This window comes from Vulpes lagopus, chromosome 16 (genome assembly GCF_018345385.1).
Source record: "Vulpes lagopus strain Blue_001 chromosome 16, ASM1834538v1, whole genome shotgun sequence".
Lineage (NCBI taxonomy): Eukaryota > Metazoa > Chordata > Mammalia > Carnivora > Canidae > Vulpes > Vulpes lagopus.
Window position 1 is genome coordinate 57,268,252 of NC_054839.1, and position 20,414 is coordinate 57,288,665.

Here is a 20,414-nt window from a genome sequence, read left to right on the forward strand (position 1 = left end):
GAAGTAGAATTCTTGGCTACTGAAACAAAAGCACCGCTGTTCAGAGGCTTGCTGACAGTTTTAGGTATTGAGACCCAAGAGTAGAAAACGGAATTATAAAGCTGGAAAGGATTATCAAAATGTATTTTAATTCTATACAACTCCCATGTGAGACTTAAGATTTTCTAAATGGTTTCAAAAGAGCTCCGAGGAAATTAGTTATGTCGTCTCAGTTGTACTTTTCTTCTTAAATTCTAGTAGTTATTGACGGGCGGTGATAGCTCTCCAATAACATGATACTCCTTTATGTGAGAAGGTACCTTATTACCTTGACAAAATTGAAATGAAAACTGAGGGGGAGAAAAAAAACAAAACTGAGGAAATCAGGATTGGCTCATTGGTCAGTTCTGCAAACATTTATCCAACACTTACTGGTACTAATGGTGAAGAACACAGGCAAGTAAGACATGGTTCCTGCCTACCCTTAAGAAGTTAAAAGCCTGGTACATTCTGCACGGCCGAACAACTGTGCACTACTAGTGGAAATGCTTATAGGTTCCTTACAAGTACATGGACATGCAATGTGCAAATCTGAAAGCTGAAAAGAACGTGCAAAGTAGTCCATGAGAATATCCATGAAAAAAAAAAAAACCCTCATATTCTACCCTGATAGTTGAGGCAGTCAGTGCTCCATAAGGCAAACCACATCCTGGCCTTCTCCATTGCTACTGAACCAGAGGGTCTGGGAAGGGGCCCTCGGCATACGCATCTTACAGCAATCTTATTGTGCTTCCATTGTTTCCTTACAGAAGAGTCCGCCTTCACAGACACGCAGGAAGCTCTCGCCCACGGGTGAAATGGTCTTCATTTATGGATTAGCACTTTGTCTGTTCCACAGTTTCAGGAACTGGTCTGAGAATGATTACTAGAGATGCTTAGAGAAATATTTCACTTGTACAGTTCAGTCTTATTGTTGGAGTTTTTCAAGTGTAATACTCCTAACATTTGGCTAAACCATGAAATACCTCAAAATAGGCAGGTGAACAGGCGGTGGCTAAGATAGTTGGCTGGGCAGGGGCTGTTCAGAAGACCATAACCAGAATCTGAAAGTTTTCCATTCCCCTGAGGAACATTGCCTATTAACACTGTTCTGTAATTGCTTTCAATTTTATGAGAAATGTAAACAGTAAAAAAAAAAAAAAAAAAAGAACCCTCAGTAATAAAAATGAAAATGCTTCTTGCTTGACTTAATAAGGCTCCCTCCTGCTGACTTTAAAGCACCAAGTTACTGAAAAGACAAAAGTATGACTTTTAGCTTTTGCCTGAAGTTAGCACAATTCTCATGTTATGTCTCTCATTCTTAGCTTCTGTGAACCAGCCTTGCCAGACCTGTTTCTATGGAAACGGACATTAAATCTGAATACTGAAAAAGCTAGAGATGTGTATGCAAATACACATTTGCTGTACTTGGCCAAGTGAGATCCTGTACATAAAACAGCTGGCATAGGTGGACATATTAAAGATGACTTGCTGTCAGGGAAAAACTATAAGAGCCTCTCAAGAAACCCATTTCTCTCCCTTCCTTTATTTCCCCAACCCTTTCTTCCAAGTCTCCCTATATCCTTTTCTCATTCGTTTATTCCTTCGTACAACAAATCGAGCTTCTATATATGGCTAACTACACTCATACTTTGTCTCCTATGTGTCTGATTCCTTGGTAAATGGCTTTAGAGGACAAATCAAAAGAAATAGGGTCTTCAGGGTGGGTAAATTTGCACCATGAACATCCAAGAAGTAATGGCTCATTATGCATCTAAGAATGGTGATGCCAGAATGGAGTGGTCGGAGCCGTAATAAAATGCTGGCAGGAAAAAAAAAAGAATGCTGGCAGGATTGGCACAGGGTGGTGATGGGAGATATGAAGAACATCTCTTTTCCCTCCGAGTAGAGAAACCACAGATACATGTTTGTGGTACATCACCGGCATTTACTAGGGATTCAGTAGCTAGAGCCTAAAACAAAGACACGGTAACCAGGGGGACCAAACAAAACAAATGAGGATCAACTTTCTTCCAGATAGGCTTGAGTGTCTTTCATTGGATGAGATGAAATTTTAATGAGTAACAAACTTAAAAAAAAAAAAAAAAAGAAAGGTTAGTTGTGCTATTAGAAGTTTAAGAAAGCATCCCTCAATAAACAAACCACGGGTTACTATATCCTGGGTAGTTTCCAAAGTTCTTATATCAAATATGTAAACTGAGTGGTTTCCCTAAATGTGGGGGGAATTGGTCGTGTCTCAACCATTCGAGTGTAGCCTGTAAATACAGGTCCTCACGTAAACTTCCAGCGGTTCATCTGAGAGTTAATAAAGGAGCAGAGGAAAGAGAGAGTTTGGAAAGCGATAAAAAAAAAAAAAACAAAAAAAAAAAAACAAAACAAAAAAAACAAACAAACAAAAAAAAGGAAAGCGATCAATCCATAGACTTAAATACACAAAAGGGTCGTAGATAAAGAATGAGAAACATTTTTGAATCAGGACAATATCCAGACACGTGTGTACATGATCCTCAAATTCCTTCCGCTGATTGTGATCAGCGCATTTCTGTGGTGTTTAATCAACTAGAGCAACCCATGAAAAGAGTGCGCTCTTCTTAGTAATTCACAAGTGGAGGACAGCAAATGGGACCTGGTTTAGAAAAAACAACTTGAAGGAAGGGCCAAAATAAGAGAAACTGCAGCAAAGGTCAGCAGGGTTTGAAGGGAGCATTTTGAAGTGCAAACAGAGTCAAAGGGTATCCTAGTGAAAGAGGACCGAGGGGCCTTCTCAAAAAGGCTGAAATCCGAGGGAGCCTGGCTGGGTGTGACTTCCTTGCTCCTCTCCTGCTTATGCTCTGCATTGAATGGTGATGGTGGGGTTCAAGGTTAGTTCCGACTGCGGTGCGGGCCTGGAAAGGCAGGAGAGATGAAGGGCAACTCTGCATTCTCTGTAGTCTGGGCCACTGGGTTCGCACATTGAGACCATATTCATGTATTACTTGACTACATTATTAAAGTCTTCTAGATAGGACTGGAAAGCAGAAAGGCTTCGGTGACCTTGAGAACAGTAAAGAGAAGGGCGGCCAAAGCTGGCTGGTGCTTTGAGGTGTGAACGTGACAAGATGGAGCAAGCAAGGGTAGAATTTTTAGGGGAATAAATGTAAATCAGAGAGATGGATGAGGAGGAGTCAAAGATGCTTTGGGGAAAACAAATGCTTTGGGGAAGGATAGGAAGTAGAGACAAAGTACAGAAGAATATGGATAGTCCTGGAATACCTGCTTGGAAGCTGACAAAAGCAGAATTAGAAAGCAGAAGTAGGGAAAAGGGCTTGATGGCCTTTCATAGAAGAGAACAGGATAAGGTCTTACGCTTGGAGAATGGAGGTCTAAGGTTGAGACAACTTAAATAGGAAAAAACTTGAAAGGTCCAGGAGGGACAAACCAAGGCACTGACCACAATGAGGGGCCAGGCAAAGTTGGAAACCAGAGCTATGTGGCGCCATGGGATTCGGCGTGTGACTTCTTCTGGCAGCTGTAGGTTGTTACGTGGGTGCGATAACAGTAAGCGGTGGTGGTCTGAGTGATCCAGGGCTGGGGTTTTTTTAGGCCACTGAAGCAACAGGTACTAGGACACGAAGGGTGCTGGTGATAACTTAGCGATGATCGACCGTAACGTGTGACTTGAGGGTTATCTATCTATCTTCTAGCCCAGGAAGGATGGTTGGACCTGGAGAACGTGGAAGCCTCCACAAGCTGCGGACTCCTGACCCAGCCCGTGGGCAGGAAGGGGCAGTATATGGATGCCAGCTCTCTGCTCTCAATGTCAAGAAGCATCAGAAGTCTCAGTCCCATCCCTCCTTTCCTTCTTCATTTGCCTTGATAGAATGTTCAAAAGAGCCAAAGTGTCCACGAAGCAGGCCACAGCAGCAGACCGACAAGGCATAAAGCACTTCGTTACCACCAAATCACTTCTTAATTTTTCTCACCAGTTTCCAGTAGCCCCAGAGAGTTATGCTAAGTGCTGGTTTACTGAGCACATTGTCCCATAGCTATGGCGGAGTCTGCCATGCAGAAAGAAGTCAGCTGTCATTCTGGCAGGTTTCGAGCTACATGGGCCATTAAATGGCCTCGTACCCAGGGGCAAGTGTGCTGAAGGACAACCAAGGATACGTCCACCAAGAGCCTAGCCTTTCTGTGATATTTCTAAGTATGAAGTGCTGGTCAGCAGGGGAAGGTTCCTAAATTCTACACCTGTAGGGGGAGAAAAGGGAAAGGATCATGGCACTCTCAGGGACAAGAGAAGGTGGGCTGAGTGGGTGGTGGCTCTGCAGGGCCTTTACTTTAGGGCTGTGAGAGTATGGCCGGCCACTTGGCAGCTGTCTGGTGCTGCGATACTCTTGGGGAGGACTGCAATCTCCATGTGGCCGTGAGCAGCCCTGCTCCTGCTCCAAGCTGGTAGCTCCCAGACACTGGCCCACCCACTCACCTGCAGCCTGAGGTGGTGCCCAGAGCTCGCACCTAGCCTTCTGGAAAGGACAGTGCATTATGGCAGAAGCAAAAAGAAAAAAAAAAAAGACCATTTTGCTTCACCCAGGAGAAAAAATGAGTCAAGAAACCAAGGGAAAGGAAGAATTAGATTAATTCTTCGATTTTGCCTTTATGTCCTGGTAGGTGCTTGCCTACATTGAGATGTCCCAGCAGTGGGAGAGAGAACAGGTAACCCATCCACTTCCTGCCCTGGTTGCTTCAGCAATTTCTGGACTCCACTTCCTAGGCTGGCTGACTCCTGGCGATAAGGGAGTTGGGCATGAACCTGCCAGGTCCCAGAGGAGAGAATCCCAGAAGGACTTCTTAGAGTCTTTGTTTCAGGCAGTGGAGCTGGGAATCTGCCCCAGCATATAAAGGCCAATAGAACACTGGTTTTAAGAGCATTTTGTTCAGCTGATTCACTTTGGATTTTTGCAAGTATTTTTTTTTTCAGAAGATACTGAACTATGCTTAATTTTTCTATCCTATTCTATTGTTCTTCTTGGACCTAAATGTGTATGTGATTTTCTAAATGCTAAAATTTTAGGTAGTTATGTTTGTCTATACATATTTGCCTCACTCTACATAGAATGTGAGCCTGCTCATGACACACAGAAAAATAGAAAAGACCAAAAAAGTACACAGTCACACCACCCGAAAGGTCTAGAAAGTTGATTTATAAAACTACATGGAATTTCAATAAAACCATTTTTCCCCCCCTGGAACTAGATAGAAGCTCAATTTTAAAACTCAAAGCAAGTGGAAATGGTCATAAAATGTCTGAGAAAGAATGAGGGAATTGATCTAAGGTAATAAATACCATTATATATTCTCAAATGAAAGTACACCCTGGGTAAAAGAGTAAACTGATCAACAGAACAAGTTAAAAAATAAACCCAAATATCAATGGGACCTTGGGTTATGATAAAGTGACCTATCAGATCGGTGGGGGAAATAAAAGGTATAAGTAGCTGTGCCACAAGAATAAAAGAATTAAATTCTAGATGCTTCAAAGACTTAATATAAAACCTAAAAAAAAAAAAAAAACTATAAAAATAAGGGTTTTTTTTAAAACTTTGTAGTGGGAAAGGCAATTTTAGTAATTCAAAATTCAGAAGACCTAAAATAAAGAATATACACAGATCATATAAAAAGTCATAAAAAAAATTCATGGGGGGGGGGGAACCCACCAAGGTCAAATGACCAGTTACACATCGGGAATACCTAGATAAATTGTGAAAAGAGACAAAAGCTAATCCCACTAATCTGTTAGGAAGATACCAAAAACCGTACAGAAAAGTTTACATGTTGTAACACTTAGGACACAACTAGATTTACTCAACCACTAAACCCCGTGACCTGGGTCCTGTTACTATAATTTATTCATTGGAAACCTAAGGTGCAGAGAAAGTAGAAACTTGTCCAATGTCACACAGCTTAGGAACAACAGACCAGATTGTCTGACTCCAGACTTTTAGCTTATAACCAAGATCTATGTCCAGCCAACTACACAAGATGGAAATTTGTTCATAGACAAAAAAAAAAAAAAATGCTCTAATTGTCCATTAAAAAAATAAAACTACACTGAGCTATTATTTTCACGGTCCCCCAAAGTTTCTTGATAAATCTGTACTAAGAAGGTAAATTTCTGACCTGCCTAAAGGCAAGGGGTTGTATTGTACCTGGTGGCCTAAGCTTTCAATCGAGGGTTTATGCGAAGCTGTCTGTTGTGAGGACATCGGTTCTGAATTAATGAAACAGCTGATCTTTCTTCTATTAGCAAAGTAATAGTAATGAAGAGCACAGTAGCTATGGAAACCTTGAGGGGGAAGGAAAAAAAATCCATTCTATTTGGACCCACGATAGCTCAAAATTATTCCATGACCTGCAAACAGATTTCTGATTTGGGGTCTTTGCCATCATATGATGAAGTGAAAAATCGTCCTTTATCTATCTAACCTGTACCTTTACCTGCTAAAGAGAGTCAGGGAATAAAGCATTTTCTCTTCTCACACGGTGTTAGCAAGTCAATTGTTGCGAAGAAAGGGTTTGCTCGTCTTATATGCCGCAGCGAAGCCACGGTCACCTCTGATCATGGGAATTGGGTTTGTGGAAGGATGATGAAATCCAGAGAATCCTAGGGTCATTCTTAATCTAATGCGTCAATCTTTTCTGTCATCAGTTCTTCGCTGAAAGCTCACAAATAGCAAGTGCAATTGATTTGTAATTGCGTTCATTTTCCTCAGAATTGGATGAAAACCTTGGCAACAGTAAAATGACCAAGCTGGTAGCAGTAAGGCGGGGGGTATGCAGCAGCAAACCTCAAATACCAAGTGCAGGAAAACTTGAGTCATCTGGGCTGTGGTTCCCAAGGTTGCCATTTGTTAGGTCCTAGCCAACTTGGAGGGTCAGCCAGCTGCTCCATGAAGCCTTCCCTCCCACGGCACAGATGTTATGATGATTAAGAATGAAACATTGACAGTATTTGCGACAAAACTATACAGAAGGTTACAGGGAAAAAGCAACCATCCTGCTGTTTTTTTTTTTTTTCCTTCTTCCTAATTTCCCCTTCTTGACAAATGTAAAGTCCTCAGATTCTTCCTGCTAATAAGATTTCTATAAATCATTCCTATTTAACCAGACTAGGCTCAGATCATCCATACCTCCCTGAAATCTTGCATTTTGCACTTACGGTCATGGATGTTTTTCCAGTCAAATATCCAATAACTCTATCTCAATATGCTTAAGAGCTGTGAAATGCTGTGTAAATAGGATAGAGCCAGTACAGCAAACCATAATCCAACCTTCTTACTTTTCTGCTAATTTCTGAGATGACTGCATTAAAGGTCCTTACATGTACTTCTGTTTTTCTGTAGGAAAGACGGTCTGAAGTAGGACTGGTAGGTCAAATGATAACAACTTTGGCTAGATTGTCCAAGGACAATTTATATTCACACAAGTAGGATATGAGCATACACAGGGTATCACTCTGGGTGTTTCCACTTATTTTAATTTTGCCTAATTAGGTGAACAATGGTAATACATCGTCTTACATTTCCATGACTGTTGAAGAAACTGAGCATTCTCCAATCCATCTGTTGTCCACTTTTCCATATATTGTCCATTTCATGTTTCTGTTCATATTCATATTTCTTTCCCTATTGGGTTGTCTTTTTGTGGATTGGAATGTAGGTCCTCTTTGTAGGTTAGGAATATCAACCCTTGGTCTGTTCATGCACTGAAATTTTTCTTTTGATTTTGCTTCTATTTTTAGTCATAAAATTCTTTCTTATGTAGTCAGCAATGTCTTTATAGTTTGTCCATTTCTTTGATTTACTTAAAAAGCTATTGTACTACTAAGTTATCTTAAAATTACACAGAAGTCTAAATTGAGACTCAGGGTGAATGAGGGAAAAAAAACAGCCTCGTTGGTTCTTTATGATCTTTTAATAGAGATATCAGTGCAATGATTTGGGATGGAACTTCAATAATGAACAGAAAAGCCAAATAATTCAAACTTATTAGCATGGGGTGAAGGGAAAGGATGACCTTATACAAGTCAGTGAACACATGAAATAAGGAAAATGAACTGTTACAGAGAAAATCTTTGAAGTAGAAGACGGGAAGAATAAAAGTGATTTTTGTCAATCATGACAGTTGATATAGACAGGCTGAATTTCTTTCTCAAAAGGCAGAGGTAGGAAGATTGTGTTTTAAAAATGTAAAAATATGAAAGGAACAAAGATGGGAGAAAAATAAGATGAGAAAAGATGCAATGAAGAATCTCAAATGAGGAAGAGGTCTGTAATAGTAGTTTCGAATAAAGCAGAGCTCAAGGCCCAAAACCTTGTCTCCAGGATTTAGAAAGATCAAAATTTGGAGTTCCGGATACTTAGCCAGGATTTCAGGAATTAAGATTCTGGAGTGAAGGGAATTGAGAAAGAAGGTATTAGACTATTTCCCAGTTAGTCATCTATCAGTCGTTAGGGGAATAGACTGAAAGGCTGAGTAGCTGAAGAGTTAGTAGCAGTCTCGTAGTGCTGAGAACACCTCAGGCTTTCATCTGAGGTCATGAAGGAATATACCCTAGGTGTAAGGATAAACTAAACACCAGTGTTTATGAAAAGCCAGCCTTAAATTAACTCCATCCTTGATTGGGTTAAGGGCATTTATTGTAACTGCCTGCTAATGCCAAAGCACCTCTTTCTGAGCAAGAATATTCACATTTTTTAAAAAACAGTGTCCAGTATTCAATAAAAAAATACAAGGGGTACTAATAGCCAAAATGAAAAGGACCCCAGAAAATAGAATATCCCAGGTGATTAGCTATCCAGACACCTGTGATTAACATTTAAGAAAACAGGTGAAAACATGGAGAATCATTCCAGAGAACTAAATACAATCAAATGGGCATTTTAAAACTGGAAATACAGTGACTTATTAAGGCTATAATACATTTGTTGAGCGGCAAATTATAAGTAGGTGGGGTGAGGATAATTAATCCAGAAGAAAAAGGAATAAAACTACTTGGATGGACTAAAGGCTTAAAGATGAAAAAATGTAGAAAAGTTGCTTGAGGCATAACCATGGGTAAGATTTCTCCCCTCTGTGAAACTGGAGTCCAAGAAACGTGTCAGGGAGGGAGAAGGTGGAAGAAGTAATACTGCAAAAGATAACGGCCAAGAATGTTGCTAAATTAACCAAAAGCATTGAATAGCAAAGGATGGATATAAACATCACGCAGGGCAAAACCAAAGCTAATGCACATCTATGCACATCACATTAAAGTTGCTAAGATACAAAGAAGAAATCCTAAAGCAGCAGAGGGTGGCAAGAGATGGTGATTTCTAAGGGACACTGGTAAGTCTGACAGCTGAGTTCTCACAATCAAACAAAATTCTATAAGCTAGAACTTTGGAATAACACTTCTAAATTGTTGGAGAAGGGGAATCCCTGGGTGGCTCAGAGGTTTTAGAGCCTGTCTTTGCCCCAGGGCATGATCCTGGAGTCCCCAGATCGAGTCCCACATCAGGCTCCCTGCATGGAGCCTGCTTCTCCCTCTGCCTGTCTCTGCCTCTCTCTCTCTCTCTGTGTCTTTCATGAATAAATAAATAAAATCTTTAAAAAAATAGTTGGAGAAGTAGAAGCCTTGAATTGTGTATTAAGCAAAAGTTTGCTTAAAATGAAGGCAAAAATAAAGATGTTTAGAACAGCAAACTGAAAGCAAACTACCTGGTTATTCTAAAATTCTTCAGAAGTAAGGAGTATTGAACTCAGGCAGAATCATGGAAATGACAAAAGCAACGAATGGCAACAGAAGGGTCAATAGGTGGGAAATAGTGACTAGAACACTTAGGTCCTACGGGTTTTAGAAGGGTACTTAAAATTAGACAATAGGAAAAAACACGAAAGACGTGGGTAAATGAAGTTAATATAGTCTACAGTTTTCCATTGTCTAAGAAATGTTAAAAGTAATTCGTGTTAGACTATTAAGTTAAAAAAAAAATCACTACGAGACTTTAAAAGAATGAATAACAAGCTTATAAAGGAGACCAATGAATTCTTGATCACACCACAAAAAGGCAAGGATAGAAACTAGAGTATAGAATAAATGGGACAATAGAAAGAATAATAGAATTTATAAATCCGAATACTATGTACCTGGGCTCCATTAAATATAAATGGAGTAAAAATTTTCCAATTAAAAGATAAAGATTGGATTAAAACAAACTTGCACTGTTTATAAGCAATATACTTTAAATACTAAATCAGAAAGAAATGACAGTAATAAGATAGAATAAGATATATTCAGAGAATGATAACCCAAAGCATAGGTCTACTAATATCGGATGAAGTAGACATTAAGGCAAGAAGAATTACATTTAATAACGATGAATCAATATAAAAGATAATTTCAACTTTGTACATAGCTAATAACCCAAGATAAGCTACAAGATGCAAATAGCAACCGAAGAAAGCCTAGAGTTGCAATTAAAGATAATATTTGAAAAGGTACCAGGAGGACAGAGACTTAGAACTAAGTTCTACATAACCTTTAAAAGAACATTCCTACTTAAATATTTGTAGACCACAGTGGGGAAAAAAAAAAAAAACCAGTAATGACCCAAATTTATTTACTATAGTTAGGAAAAGAAACTTTGTAAGAATAAAAACCCAACTAACAACGTAATCCCAAACCAATTTAATTTATGAATATATTTCAGGAAGGCAAGGTCCGTCCGTTCAAATTTAAATCTATCAAGAAAACGAAATATCAGTTTCTCCTCTTCCCTCTACTGATAGACGGAAGGTAAAAGATGGGTGACTCTCCCACGGTCTGTCTCACCAACAGGAGAGCGTAAAAGCGTAAAACTAGAAGCCACCTGACAATGGCATGGTTTGCTTCATTTGCATGATTGCCCACCTTTGCTAAGCACATGTGTTGAGGTGGTCCTTACTGCTGGTTGCACCTTGGTCACCTTACCATGGACCAACTAAATCAGAATGCTCCCCAAGGATTCTTTGGTGTGGCTGGGATTGAGAGCCACGGGGCCTTCATTCTCTCGCTCCTACTAGAATGAGCCCAAGATTGCCCAGGCCCTGAACCATGAGGGTGTGCGTGTGTGTGTGTGTGTGTGTGTATGTGTATAGCAGAGATGGTTTCCTAAAGTAGGCGGTCAGTCAGCAGTTAGAACTTGGTGCCGGAGGTTTGGGGTCCTGGCCCTGCCACTGGTTGGAGAGCTGATCCGCAAGCAGCAAGACCTCTCTATGCTTTGGTTCTCTAACCGATCAAATAAGCATAAGGTCTTCCAACCACTAGCATTTCCGTCATAAAATCAGCACTGTCCTACTTCCAAGCTGTGGGGTCTTGAGGAGGTCATTTCACTGGCCAGACCCCATTTCACTTGTGGCTCATCCATAAAAACTACTTGGGTTATTGGGCAACCTGGGTGGCTCAGCGGTTTAGCGCCTCCTTCAGCCCAGGGTGTGATCCTGGAGACCCGGGATCTAGTCCCACGTCGGGCTCCCTGCATGGAGCCTGCTCCTCCCTCTGCCTGTGTCTCTGCCTCTCTCTCTGTGTCTCTCATGAGTAAATAAATAAAATCTTTAAAAAAAATGGAGCTACCGACTCCACAGAGTCTCTCTTCAGCAGCAAGGCAAACAACAGGAACTGAAACACACCAAATGTCCTAGTGTGTCTGTTGTTAACTTGGATTTTTATTACAAAGCTGGGGGTGGACTCCGTTTTTGGTGTCAACTCCTGCGATCTGCCCTGTCAGTAGATGCTGGTATCTCTGTGGTCATAAGCAGGTGCAGTGTTGTTGGCCAAAAAGCTTTGCAGCTTGAGAAGAAACCCCAGGGAACTTTTGGTTATAAACCAAGCCTCCGGAGGTGACAGGTGCCATTGACTTAGCTACCTGGGAGCTGTCCCTTTGGCTTCCATGACCTGGGCTTTCCTGCTTGTTGGGTGACAAGCAATATTGACAGAAGGTCAATCCTGGTGAGAGGTGGATGTGAACTCAGTAAGTGAAGTGTGCTGGAAGCTTCTGGGGTGTGGTGACATAACAGGAGGAGGTACTGGGCAGGCGGAAATGCCTGTGGGGGCCTTGCCCCTCCGTCCTCACCTTCTCCCTCTGCGTCACGGCACCTGGTACCTTCTCTGGCCTCCAGAAGCTGTGTATCCCCCAGCATGGGGATCTGCTGTCTTGAATTGACAACAAGTCCAGTGATGATAAACGAGGAGGTCCCTGGGGGAGCTCAGGGGTTAGAGTGGTGAATCTGAAGGTGTGAGATGGGGGCGCAGAGCATTTGGAAGTGGCCCCAGCACAGACACTCCCCAGGTTGGCTCCGTAGGCGTACCTGTTCTTAACTGTGCAGACTTACATTGCGGGCCAGGGACCTTCATAGACTTTTTCTTCCTACAGCAAATCTGGTAATTGCCACAGTACAACCTACCTTGCGGCAACGACCACAAAACCCCCATAGTCACCGTGTCAGGTTTGAGTGCCACAAAACAGAACGAGTCTCTTTGGAAGGCGCGAATGGCCTTTCCCCCCGCCCCCCGTTGCAGTTCTGTCCCCACTTACCCACTGATATGGTCCAGACAGCGATGATCTTCAGAAATGCCTTAGTCCTGGAGTTGAATCGGCTGTGGTGGATGGGGTTCTGGATGGCAACGTAGCGGTCTAGCGAGATGGCGCACAGGTGCATGATGGAGGCCGTGGAGAAGAGCACGTCCAGGTAGATCCACACGGCGCACAGTTTGCTAGGCAGAGGCCACCGGTAACCTGTGATGCGGAAGGTTAGCGTCAGTGAGGGACCTGGGGTGGCCCACGGTGTGGGGAGCCCACCCTGCCAGGAGGGTTTCCATGGGGGGGGCAGGCGCAGGGGGTGGCAAAGGGCAACACGAGACTCTTCAATATTTTAAAGAGCCTAAAACAATTGTACCTAAGTATGGTAAGATCACACTCGCTGAAGAACACAGGGTTTAAGAAATTTCTGGTGGCTGGAATTAAGCCAGTGTGTTGTGCTAAATAAAAATTGGGCTGGGATCCCTGGGTGGCGCAGTGGTTTGGCACCTGCCTTTGGCCCAGGGCGCGATCCTGGAGAACCAGGATCGAATCCCATGTCGGGCTCCCGGTGCATGGAGCCTGCTTCTCCCTCTGCCTGTGTCTCTGCCTCTCTCTCTGTGACTATCATAAATAAATAACTTAAAAAAAAAAATTGGGCTGTCTGCGGGATTTCTCTTCCTGTGCCCCCTAGCACCTACCTCTTCTCTTTGTTTTTAATGAGTTAGAAGTCCCGCTGTCTTTCGAGCCCCTCTATTACAGTGCCTCTTGCAGGGCAGCGCCTGTACTCAATTCACATATTTGATGTACTTTGGGTTCCCTGGGGTTCAGCCCACCTCTTCCTCATTAGAACTGCGCACACGGGGATGTCATTTGATGGTCTCTCAAATGCTGTTGGTGTGAATAAATAAATGATTAAAAAGTCCAGATTGGGAATATTTTTATTCGGAAAAATAATTACATAAAGCTTTAGGTATTCAGCTCAGATTTCGGTGTATGTGTGTGTGTGTGTGTGTGTGTGTGTGTGTGTGAAACCCACGCAGAAAAGTATGGTGCTCTTGTCGTCATAAGTGTTCAAGAGCAGTGGTTCTCAAACTTTAGCAAATCTCAGAGTGTCCTAGACAGGGTCTTAAAATGGTGCTGCTGGAAAATAATAAAAGAAAGTAGAATAAAATAAAATAAAATAAAATAAAAAATATATAAAAAAATGAAAAATAAAGTAAAATAAAAATAAAATAAAGTAATATAACAATGAAATAAAAAATAAAAATAAAATGAAATAAAATGAAAAATAAAGTAAAATAAAAATGACAAATACCCACCATTTGCTTCGACGTGGAAGGAACTGGAGGGTATTATGCTGAGTGAAATAAGTCAATCGGAGAAGGACAAACATTATATGGTCTCATTCATTTGGGGAATATAAATAATAGTGAAAGGGAATAGAGGGGAAGGGAGAAGAAATGGGTAGAAAATATCAGAAAGGGAGACAGAACATGAGAGACTCCTAACTCTGGGAAACGAACTAGGGGTGGTGGAAGGGGAGGAGGGTGGGGGGTGGGGGTGACTGGGTGGCGGGCACTGAGGGGGATACTTGATGGGATGAGCACTGGGTGTTATTCTGTATGTTGGCAAATTGAACACCAATAAAAAATAAATGTATTATTAAAAGAAAAAATAAAATAAAAATAAAATAAAAAATAAAATAAAATAAAAAATAAAATAAAAATAAAATAAAATAAAAAATAAGATAAAGTAAAAGTAAAATAAAACAAAAATAAAAAATAAATAAAAAATAAAATAAAATAAAAATAAAATAAAATAGAAGTAAAATAAAATAAAAATAAAAAATAAAAATAAAATAAAATAAAAAATAAAAAAGTAAAAGTAAAATAAAATAAAAAATAAAAAATAACATAAAATAAAAATAAAATAAAAAATAAAATAAAGTAAAAGTAAAATAAAATAAAATAAAGTAAAAGTTAAATAAAATAAAAAATAAAATAAAATAAATGAAATAAAATAAAAAATAAAGTAAAAGTAAAATAAAATAAAAAATAAAATAAAATAAAATAAAAAATTAAAATAAAATAAAATAAAAAATCAAATAAAGTAAAAGTAAAATAAAATAAAAAATTAAAATAAAATAAAATAAAAAATCAAATAAAGTAAAAGTAAAATAAAAAAAATAAAAAATAAAAAATGAAATAAAGTAAAAGTAAAATAAAAATAAAATAAAAAATAAAATACAAACAAAATAAAGTAAAAATAAAATGAAGTAAAATGAAATAATTAATAAAATAAAATAAAATAATAATAAAATTTTAAAAAATAGAATAAAATAGAATGGTGCTGCTGCCCCCCCCCCCAGGTTGTGATTCTGGACTGTGCCGGGGGGCAGGAGAGAGTCATTTCTAACACGTTTGCGGGTGGGGCTGCTGGCCCGGGTAACACTGGAATCAGCGGGAGCGCTTTTCCCCCGGTGCTCAGGAGGGGGGCAGAGCTGGCCCCAGTGATCCAAAGCTCCCCGAGGATGCCAACAGGCGAAGCACCACCGGAGGCGGGTGCACGATGCATATGCTACGTGCCCTGTCGTTGATGTAGAGGGGCATCAGGGGTCCCACAAGCCCTAGGTGTTTTGGTGGCCGCGCCAGCGAGCGTGCTGCACCGAGCACCTGTGACAGGGCAGGCAGGTCACAGAGCGTCGCCGTCGCCGTTTCTTTGCACAAGCCCAGGCCCAGGAGGCTGGACGACCCCTGCGTTTGCAAGCCCATCTCCCGAGCGCCCCCAGCTAGGCTTAGGCTTGCATCCTGCACGCTGTCCCAGCCTAAGCCCTTCTCTCTGATTCTGTTTGCACGCGCACACCCACCCACACGCACAAACTTGAGCTGAAACGAGAGCCTCGCCGCCCTCGCTGAGCTCGCAGCCCAGGTCGGCCCTGGGGCTCAGGTCTGCGGGAGTCGGGCTGGGGGTGGGGGTGGGGGGCGGTCCCGGGAGGGGGCGCGGCTCCCGCTGCCACTCGCCGCTTGCCGAGCGCCCGCCGCCAGGGGGCGCCGTTGCACCCCGAGCGGGCCTCGCCGCCTCTGCTCCTCACCTGCCCCGGGGTCGCGCCCCCCCCCGCCCCCCGCGGCCCGGCCCCCCATCCCCCCTGCAGCGGGCTGGGTGCCCTTCCGGGACCCCTGGGACCCAGGCCCCACTCCCGCGCTTTGCCTTGGACGCGGCGGTGGGGTCTAGGAGGCGTGTCTGGGAACCACAGGCGAATTTGATGAAATCATTCTGGGGTGACGGCTGAGCGGTGCAGCAGGGAGGGGGGCTGGCCTTGCCGGGAGCGCTTTCCACCCCGTGCACCCCGGCACCTGCTCCCCCGTTGCCCCTCTCCTTCCCCCCTGCACCCCCCTCCTCCTCTCCGCGCACTGGGGTGATGCATACACCTGTGTATTCTGAGCCCCCCAAGACCCAGCTCTTACAAAGCATTTCTAGCTCCGGGGGACGGCTACGGGCCTGTGTCAGCAGCCTAAATATATATTTTTTTCCTTCCCTAAATGTTCTTTTTGAAAGAAATCCGGCTGTGTTGCTCATAATTGGAAAAGAGCATGGCATTCTGCTCCCCGCTGAGGGGTCTGACTGTCCCCGGGCTGGTGGAGAGCGCAGGACTCATCAGTGCCTTCCCCACCGGTTTCCACCCTCCTCCCAAACACACTGCGGGGAGTTGACAGGAGATGGTTATTCTCCACGAGTTGAGGGGGTCATTCAAAGACAAACTTCCAAATTAGCTACTGGGGGGGGGGGTGGAGTAGGGGGGTGGGGGGTGGGACAGCAGAAACCAGAATAATTCATTCACTCTAAGGCAGAGGGTGCATATCTTAGCATTAAACCCAACTCTGTCCCACTAGTGTTCCCAGGGACCTGGGAAGGTCTTACCCACTCTGTTAGAAGTGCTGAAAACTGTGTGACAAAGACACAACAACAACAGCAGCAACAACAACAACCACCTGTTCTGTCCTGAAGGCTGGAAGATCTGGGCATACATAGAGGCGGAAAGCAAGTGGCTTCAGGATGACAGATAAATTACTGCCGGACGACTCTGTCGGGGGCACTTAAAGTGACTACATTACAGTGTCCTTGTCCCAAAGCACAACACTCTCCGGTGATAATAGGTTGTCTGAGCTTTTCGAACGTGCAAGCTCACTTTGAGATTGGAGGAGTGTAACAGGGGAGCCCCTGGTCTATAAATAAACCCTGGTGGTCAGCTGGGCCCCTGGGCCCGGCTCATCTGCTCGGAGCATGCACATGCTGCGTGCACCCGGCGGGTACAGCTGGGAGGCTGCTGCCACTCACCATATAGGATGGTTAGCATGGACACGGGCATGACAAGGAAACCCAGCAGCATATCAGCTATGGCAAGTGACATCAGGAAATAGTTGGTGGCGTTCTGCAGCTTTTTCTCTAGGGACACTGCCATGATGACGAGTATGTTTCCAGCAATGGTCAGAATAATCACGACCGCTGTCAACAGAGCCGACCAGTTTTTTTCCTGGAGATGAAGTAGGGAGAAGCATGGTGGCGAGAGACAGCCCTCGCAGGAGAGGTTGGTTCGGTTTTCTGCATCCACTGTCCAGTTAAATGCATCCGAAGTGTTCGTGTCTCCAGCGGTCAGGTCGTTGCCGTAGAGCCTTGGGTCCCCGTTTGATGGCATTAAGGAGCTGGTGGTTGGGCTCCAAGGGGCATTATCCTCAAAGAGCACATCCATGTCTCAGCAGGAATCCGTGGCACACCAAGTCCAGAGAAAGTAACAAGTTAGAGCCTCGGCTGCCCATGCATCTCCCTGTCCCCTGTCTCTGTGACACGGCAGCGGGTGCACCTGCTGGGCTCCTGCGGTCGCCTCCTTTCTCCCATTGTCCCCCCGGGAGCTGAACTGCAGTGACTCTGGATCTCCTTCCTTCACAACGTTAGTGGAGCCTTGTTGGGTTTCACTTCTTTCCTTCTTCTTCTTCTTCTTCTTTTTTTTTTTTTTCCTCTTTTTTCCCCCTTTTTTGGTTTTCCTTCAAAGCAAGGTCAAAAAAAGCAGACTGAACTTTTTAGCACAGACGTTGCAGAGTTTGGAGCATTCAGGGAGCAGGCTGGGATCCCGGCCGGAAAAGAAAAGTTTTGTGGTTCCCGGGCGTCCCGTGGGCCCTGCCTGGGTCTGCGGGTGACGCTGGCCCCGCGGCTGGGCCTCCGCAGTCCGGCCGCGGCGTGCGCTCCCGGCGGGGTGGGGCGGGCGGGGGACCCGCAGGTCGGACGCCCCGGGGCGCGGCAGGTGCGCGGGGCCGCGGTCCCCAGCCTCGGGCTCACCCGCCGCGGCCGCCGTCGGAGCTGCCCCGCGCCCCGCGCCCCGCGCAGGAGGAGAGCAGCCGCCGGGAGCAGCCAGGGGCCGACTGCCCGCGGGAGATGCTCCTGGACACCGGGACCGCCTGGCCACGCGCCGGCCCGACCCCGGAGCAGGTGCGCTCGCGCTGCCACGCGGCGGGCACTAGGTCGGTCCCCGGGGGCCGCACCTGAGCCCGGCCCCGCCGTCCCGCGGCTCGCGGCAGCTGCCCTGCTCCCGGGGCCCTGCTCCTCCCGCGTCGCGCAGCATAATGGGGCGGTAATCGGGTTTCTGTTCTGCTGACTTCAAAACCGCGTGCGCGAGGGGAGCCGCTGGCAGCCCTGCGCGGTCTGGGCGTGCGGGCTCCCGCCCCCCCGCCCCCCCCCCCCCCCCCCCTCCCTCCCCGCCCGTGGGCTCGGCCCGGAGATGCCCCCCAGGGCTCAGCAGGGCGCCCCCCCCTCCCCTCCCGTGGGCTCAGCCCGGCGACCCCCAGGGCTCAGCAGGGCGCCCCCCCTCCCCTCCCGTGGGCTCAACCCAGCGACCCCCAGGGCTCAGCAGGGCGCCCCCCCCCCCCTCCCGTGGGCTCAGCCCCGTGACCCCCCCCCCCGGCTCGGTTGGGCGCCCCCTCCCCGCCAGGGCTCGGCCGGGTGACCACTCCCCCCTCCCCGCCCGGGCTCAGCCCGGTACCCCCCACCCCCGCTGGGCTCAGCCCGGCGACCCCCGCTCCCCCGTGGGCTCGGGTGACCACTTCCCCCTCCACTCCCGTGGGCTCAGCCCCGTGACCCCTCCCCCGGGCTCAGTTGGGCGCCCCCTCCCCCCCAGGGCTTAGCCGGTGTCCACTCCCCCCTCCGCCCCCCCCGTGGGCCCAGCCCGGCGCCCCCCTCCGCCCCCCCCGTGGGCTCAGCCCGGTGACCCCTCCCGTGGGCCCAGCCCGGCGCCCCCCTCCGCCCCCGTGGGCTCGGCCGAGCCGGCGCGGGTGAGAAGCCCCCGGGACCCCCGCGGAGCCCCTCCCAGCACGCGGACGCGAGCCCAGCGCGGGACCCCGTGGCCGCGGGGGGATGCCCAGGAGGCCGCCCGGGCCCCCCCTCGGTCCGCGGGTCAGACGGCGGGGGCGGCCACAGCCGGGGCGGCGGGCCCCGCGGGGTTGGTGGTTTTCATCCCCCCCCACCCCACCCCCCCCCCACCCCACCCCCACCCCCACCCTGTTTCTCTTTTCCGCTCCACGCTAACCTGGGAAGTTTGTGGGTTTTTTTATTTAATGTGAGACGCTGGAGAGTCGGCGATTGACGCGGAGGCGGGGCCGGTGCGGGGGGGGGGCGGGGGCGCAGGTGCGGGGGGGGCGGGGGGCGGGGGCGCAGGTGCAGGGGGGGCGGGGGCGCAGGTGCGGGGGGGGGGCGGGGGCGCAGGTGCGGGGGGGGCGGGGGGCGGGGGCGCAGGTGCGGGGGGGGGCGGGGGCGCAGGTGCGGGGGGGGCGGGGGGCGCAGGTGCGGGGGGCGGGGGGCGGGGCTGGGCGCTCGGGCACCCGGGGCGCCCCCTGACTATCGGCTCCAGGGCTGGTTTTTGCTGTTTGGGAACTTATGAAAAGCGTGAGCCGTGCCACGGAGCGGTCTCCCCTGGACGCGCCTCGCCCGGGAGCTCGTTCCTTCGGAGCCTCCACGCGGGGGTTCCCCGAGGCTCTGAGGCCCCCTCCTGCCCTGCTGGGACCGGGAGCTGCGCCCGCGGGTGCAGGTGCGGACACCGGGCCTCCGGGGCTGTTCCGACCCCACTGAGGAGTGTCGCCCCCGTGGCGGGGGTTTAGGGCTGCCCCAGATCTGCTCCCTGCGTGCTTCGCCGCGTCTCTGCACCAAGCTGGGCCCGTCCCGGTGACTCCTCTCCGCTCCCCTCCACATACCCAGCTGCCTACCCGGGGCCTCCGCATCCCCCCCGCCCCCCCACCTGCCCGGGCCCTGGGGCATCTCTCCACCCCTCCCTGGGTGGGTGCACTCAGGTGGCTCCAGCCGCACCCCCTCCTTCACCTGCGGGGGCCTAGTGTCCACTGCCACTTGCGTGCACTCGGGTTTCCCATCCTCTAGCCCAGGTCCCAGCTGCCTTCTGGGCTGCAGCGCCTCCCTCCCGGGGGTGGGGGTGAGGGTGAGGATCCGCCCCGTGCCCCTCCCCCCTCCCCTCCAGCTGTGCGCTGGGAGCCCTGGCTCCTTAGTCTTGAAACCCAGCTCTGCAAGTCAAACAGTAGACCCTGGTCCTTAAGCCCTCCCGGAGCCTCTGTGTTCTCAGGGGCCTCCTGGGTGAGTCATTGAGCGCCTGCCTTTGGCCCAGGGCGTGACCCCGGGGTCCCAGGATCGAGAGTCCCAGTCGGGCTCCCTGCATGGAGCCTGCTCCTCCCTCTGCCTGTGTCTCTGCCCCTCCCTCTGTGTGTGTGTGTGTGTCTCTCATGAATAAATAAAATCTTAAAAAAAAAA

General features: G+C 47.3%; 1 protein-coding gene across 1 annotated transcript in view; it reads right to left on the reverse strand.

Moving 5' to 3' along the window:
- The window catches only part of HTR2A (5-hydroxytryptamine receptor 2A), a 62,408-nt gene extending 42,388 nt beyond the window's left edge, over positions 1-20,020 (reverse strand). Inside the window, exons 1-3 of the mRNA XM_041730884.1 lie at positions 19,974-20,020; positions 16,950-17,653; positions 12,630-12,830 (exon numbers count right to left, since the gene is read on the reverse strand). Of these exons, the coding sequence (XP_041586818.1) occupies positions 12,630-12,830; positions 16,950-17,361 (613 nt within the window). The 5' untranslated portion in view covers positions 17,362-17,653; positions 19,974-20,020. The remainder of the gene's footprint in view (positions 1-12,629; positions 12,831-16,949; positions 17,654-19,973) is intronic.
- Between the last annotated feature and the right edge of the window lie 394 nt (positions 20,021-20,414).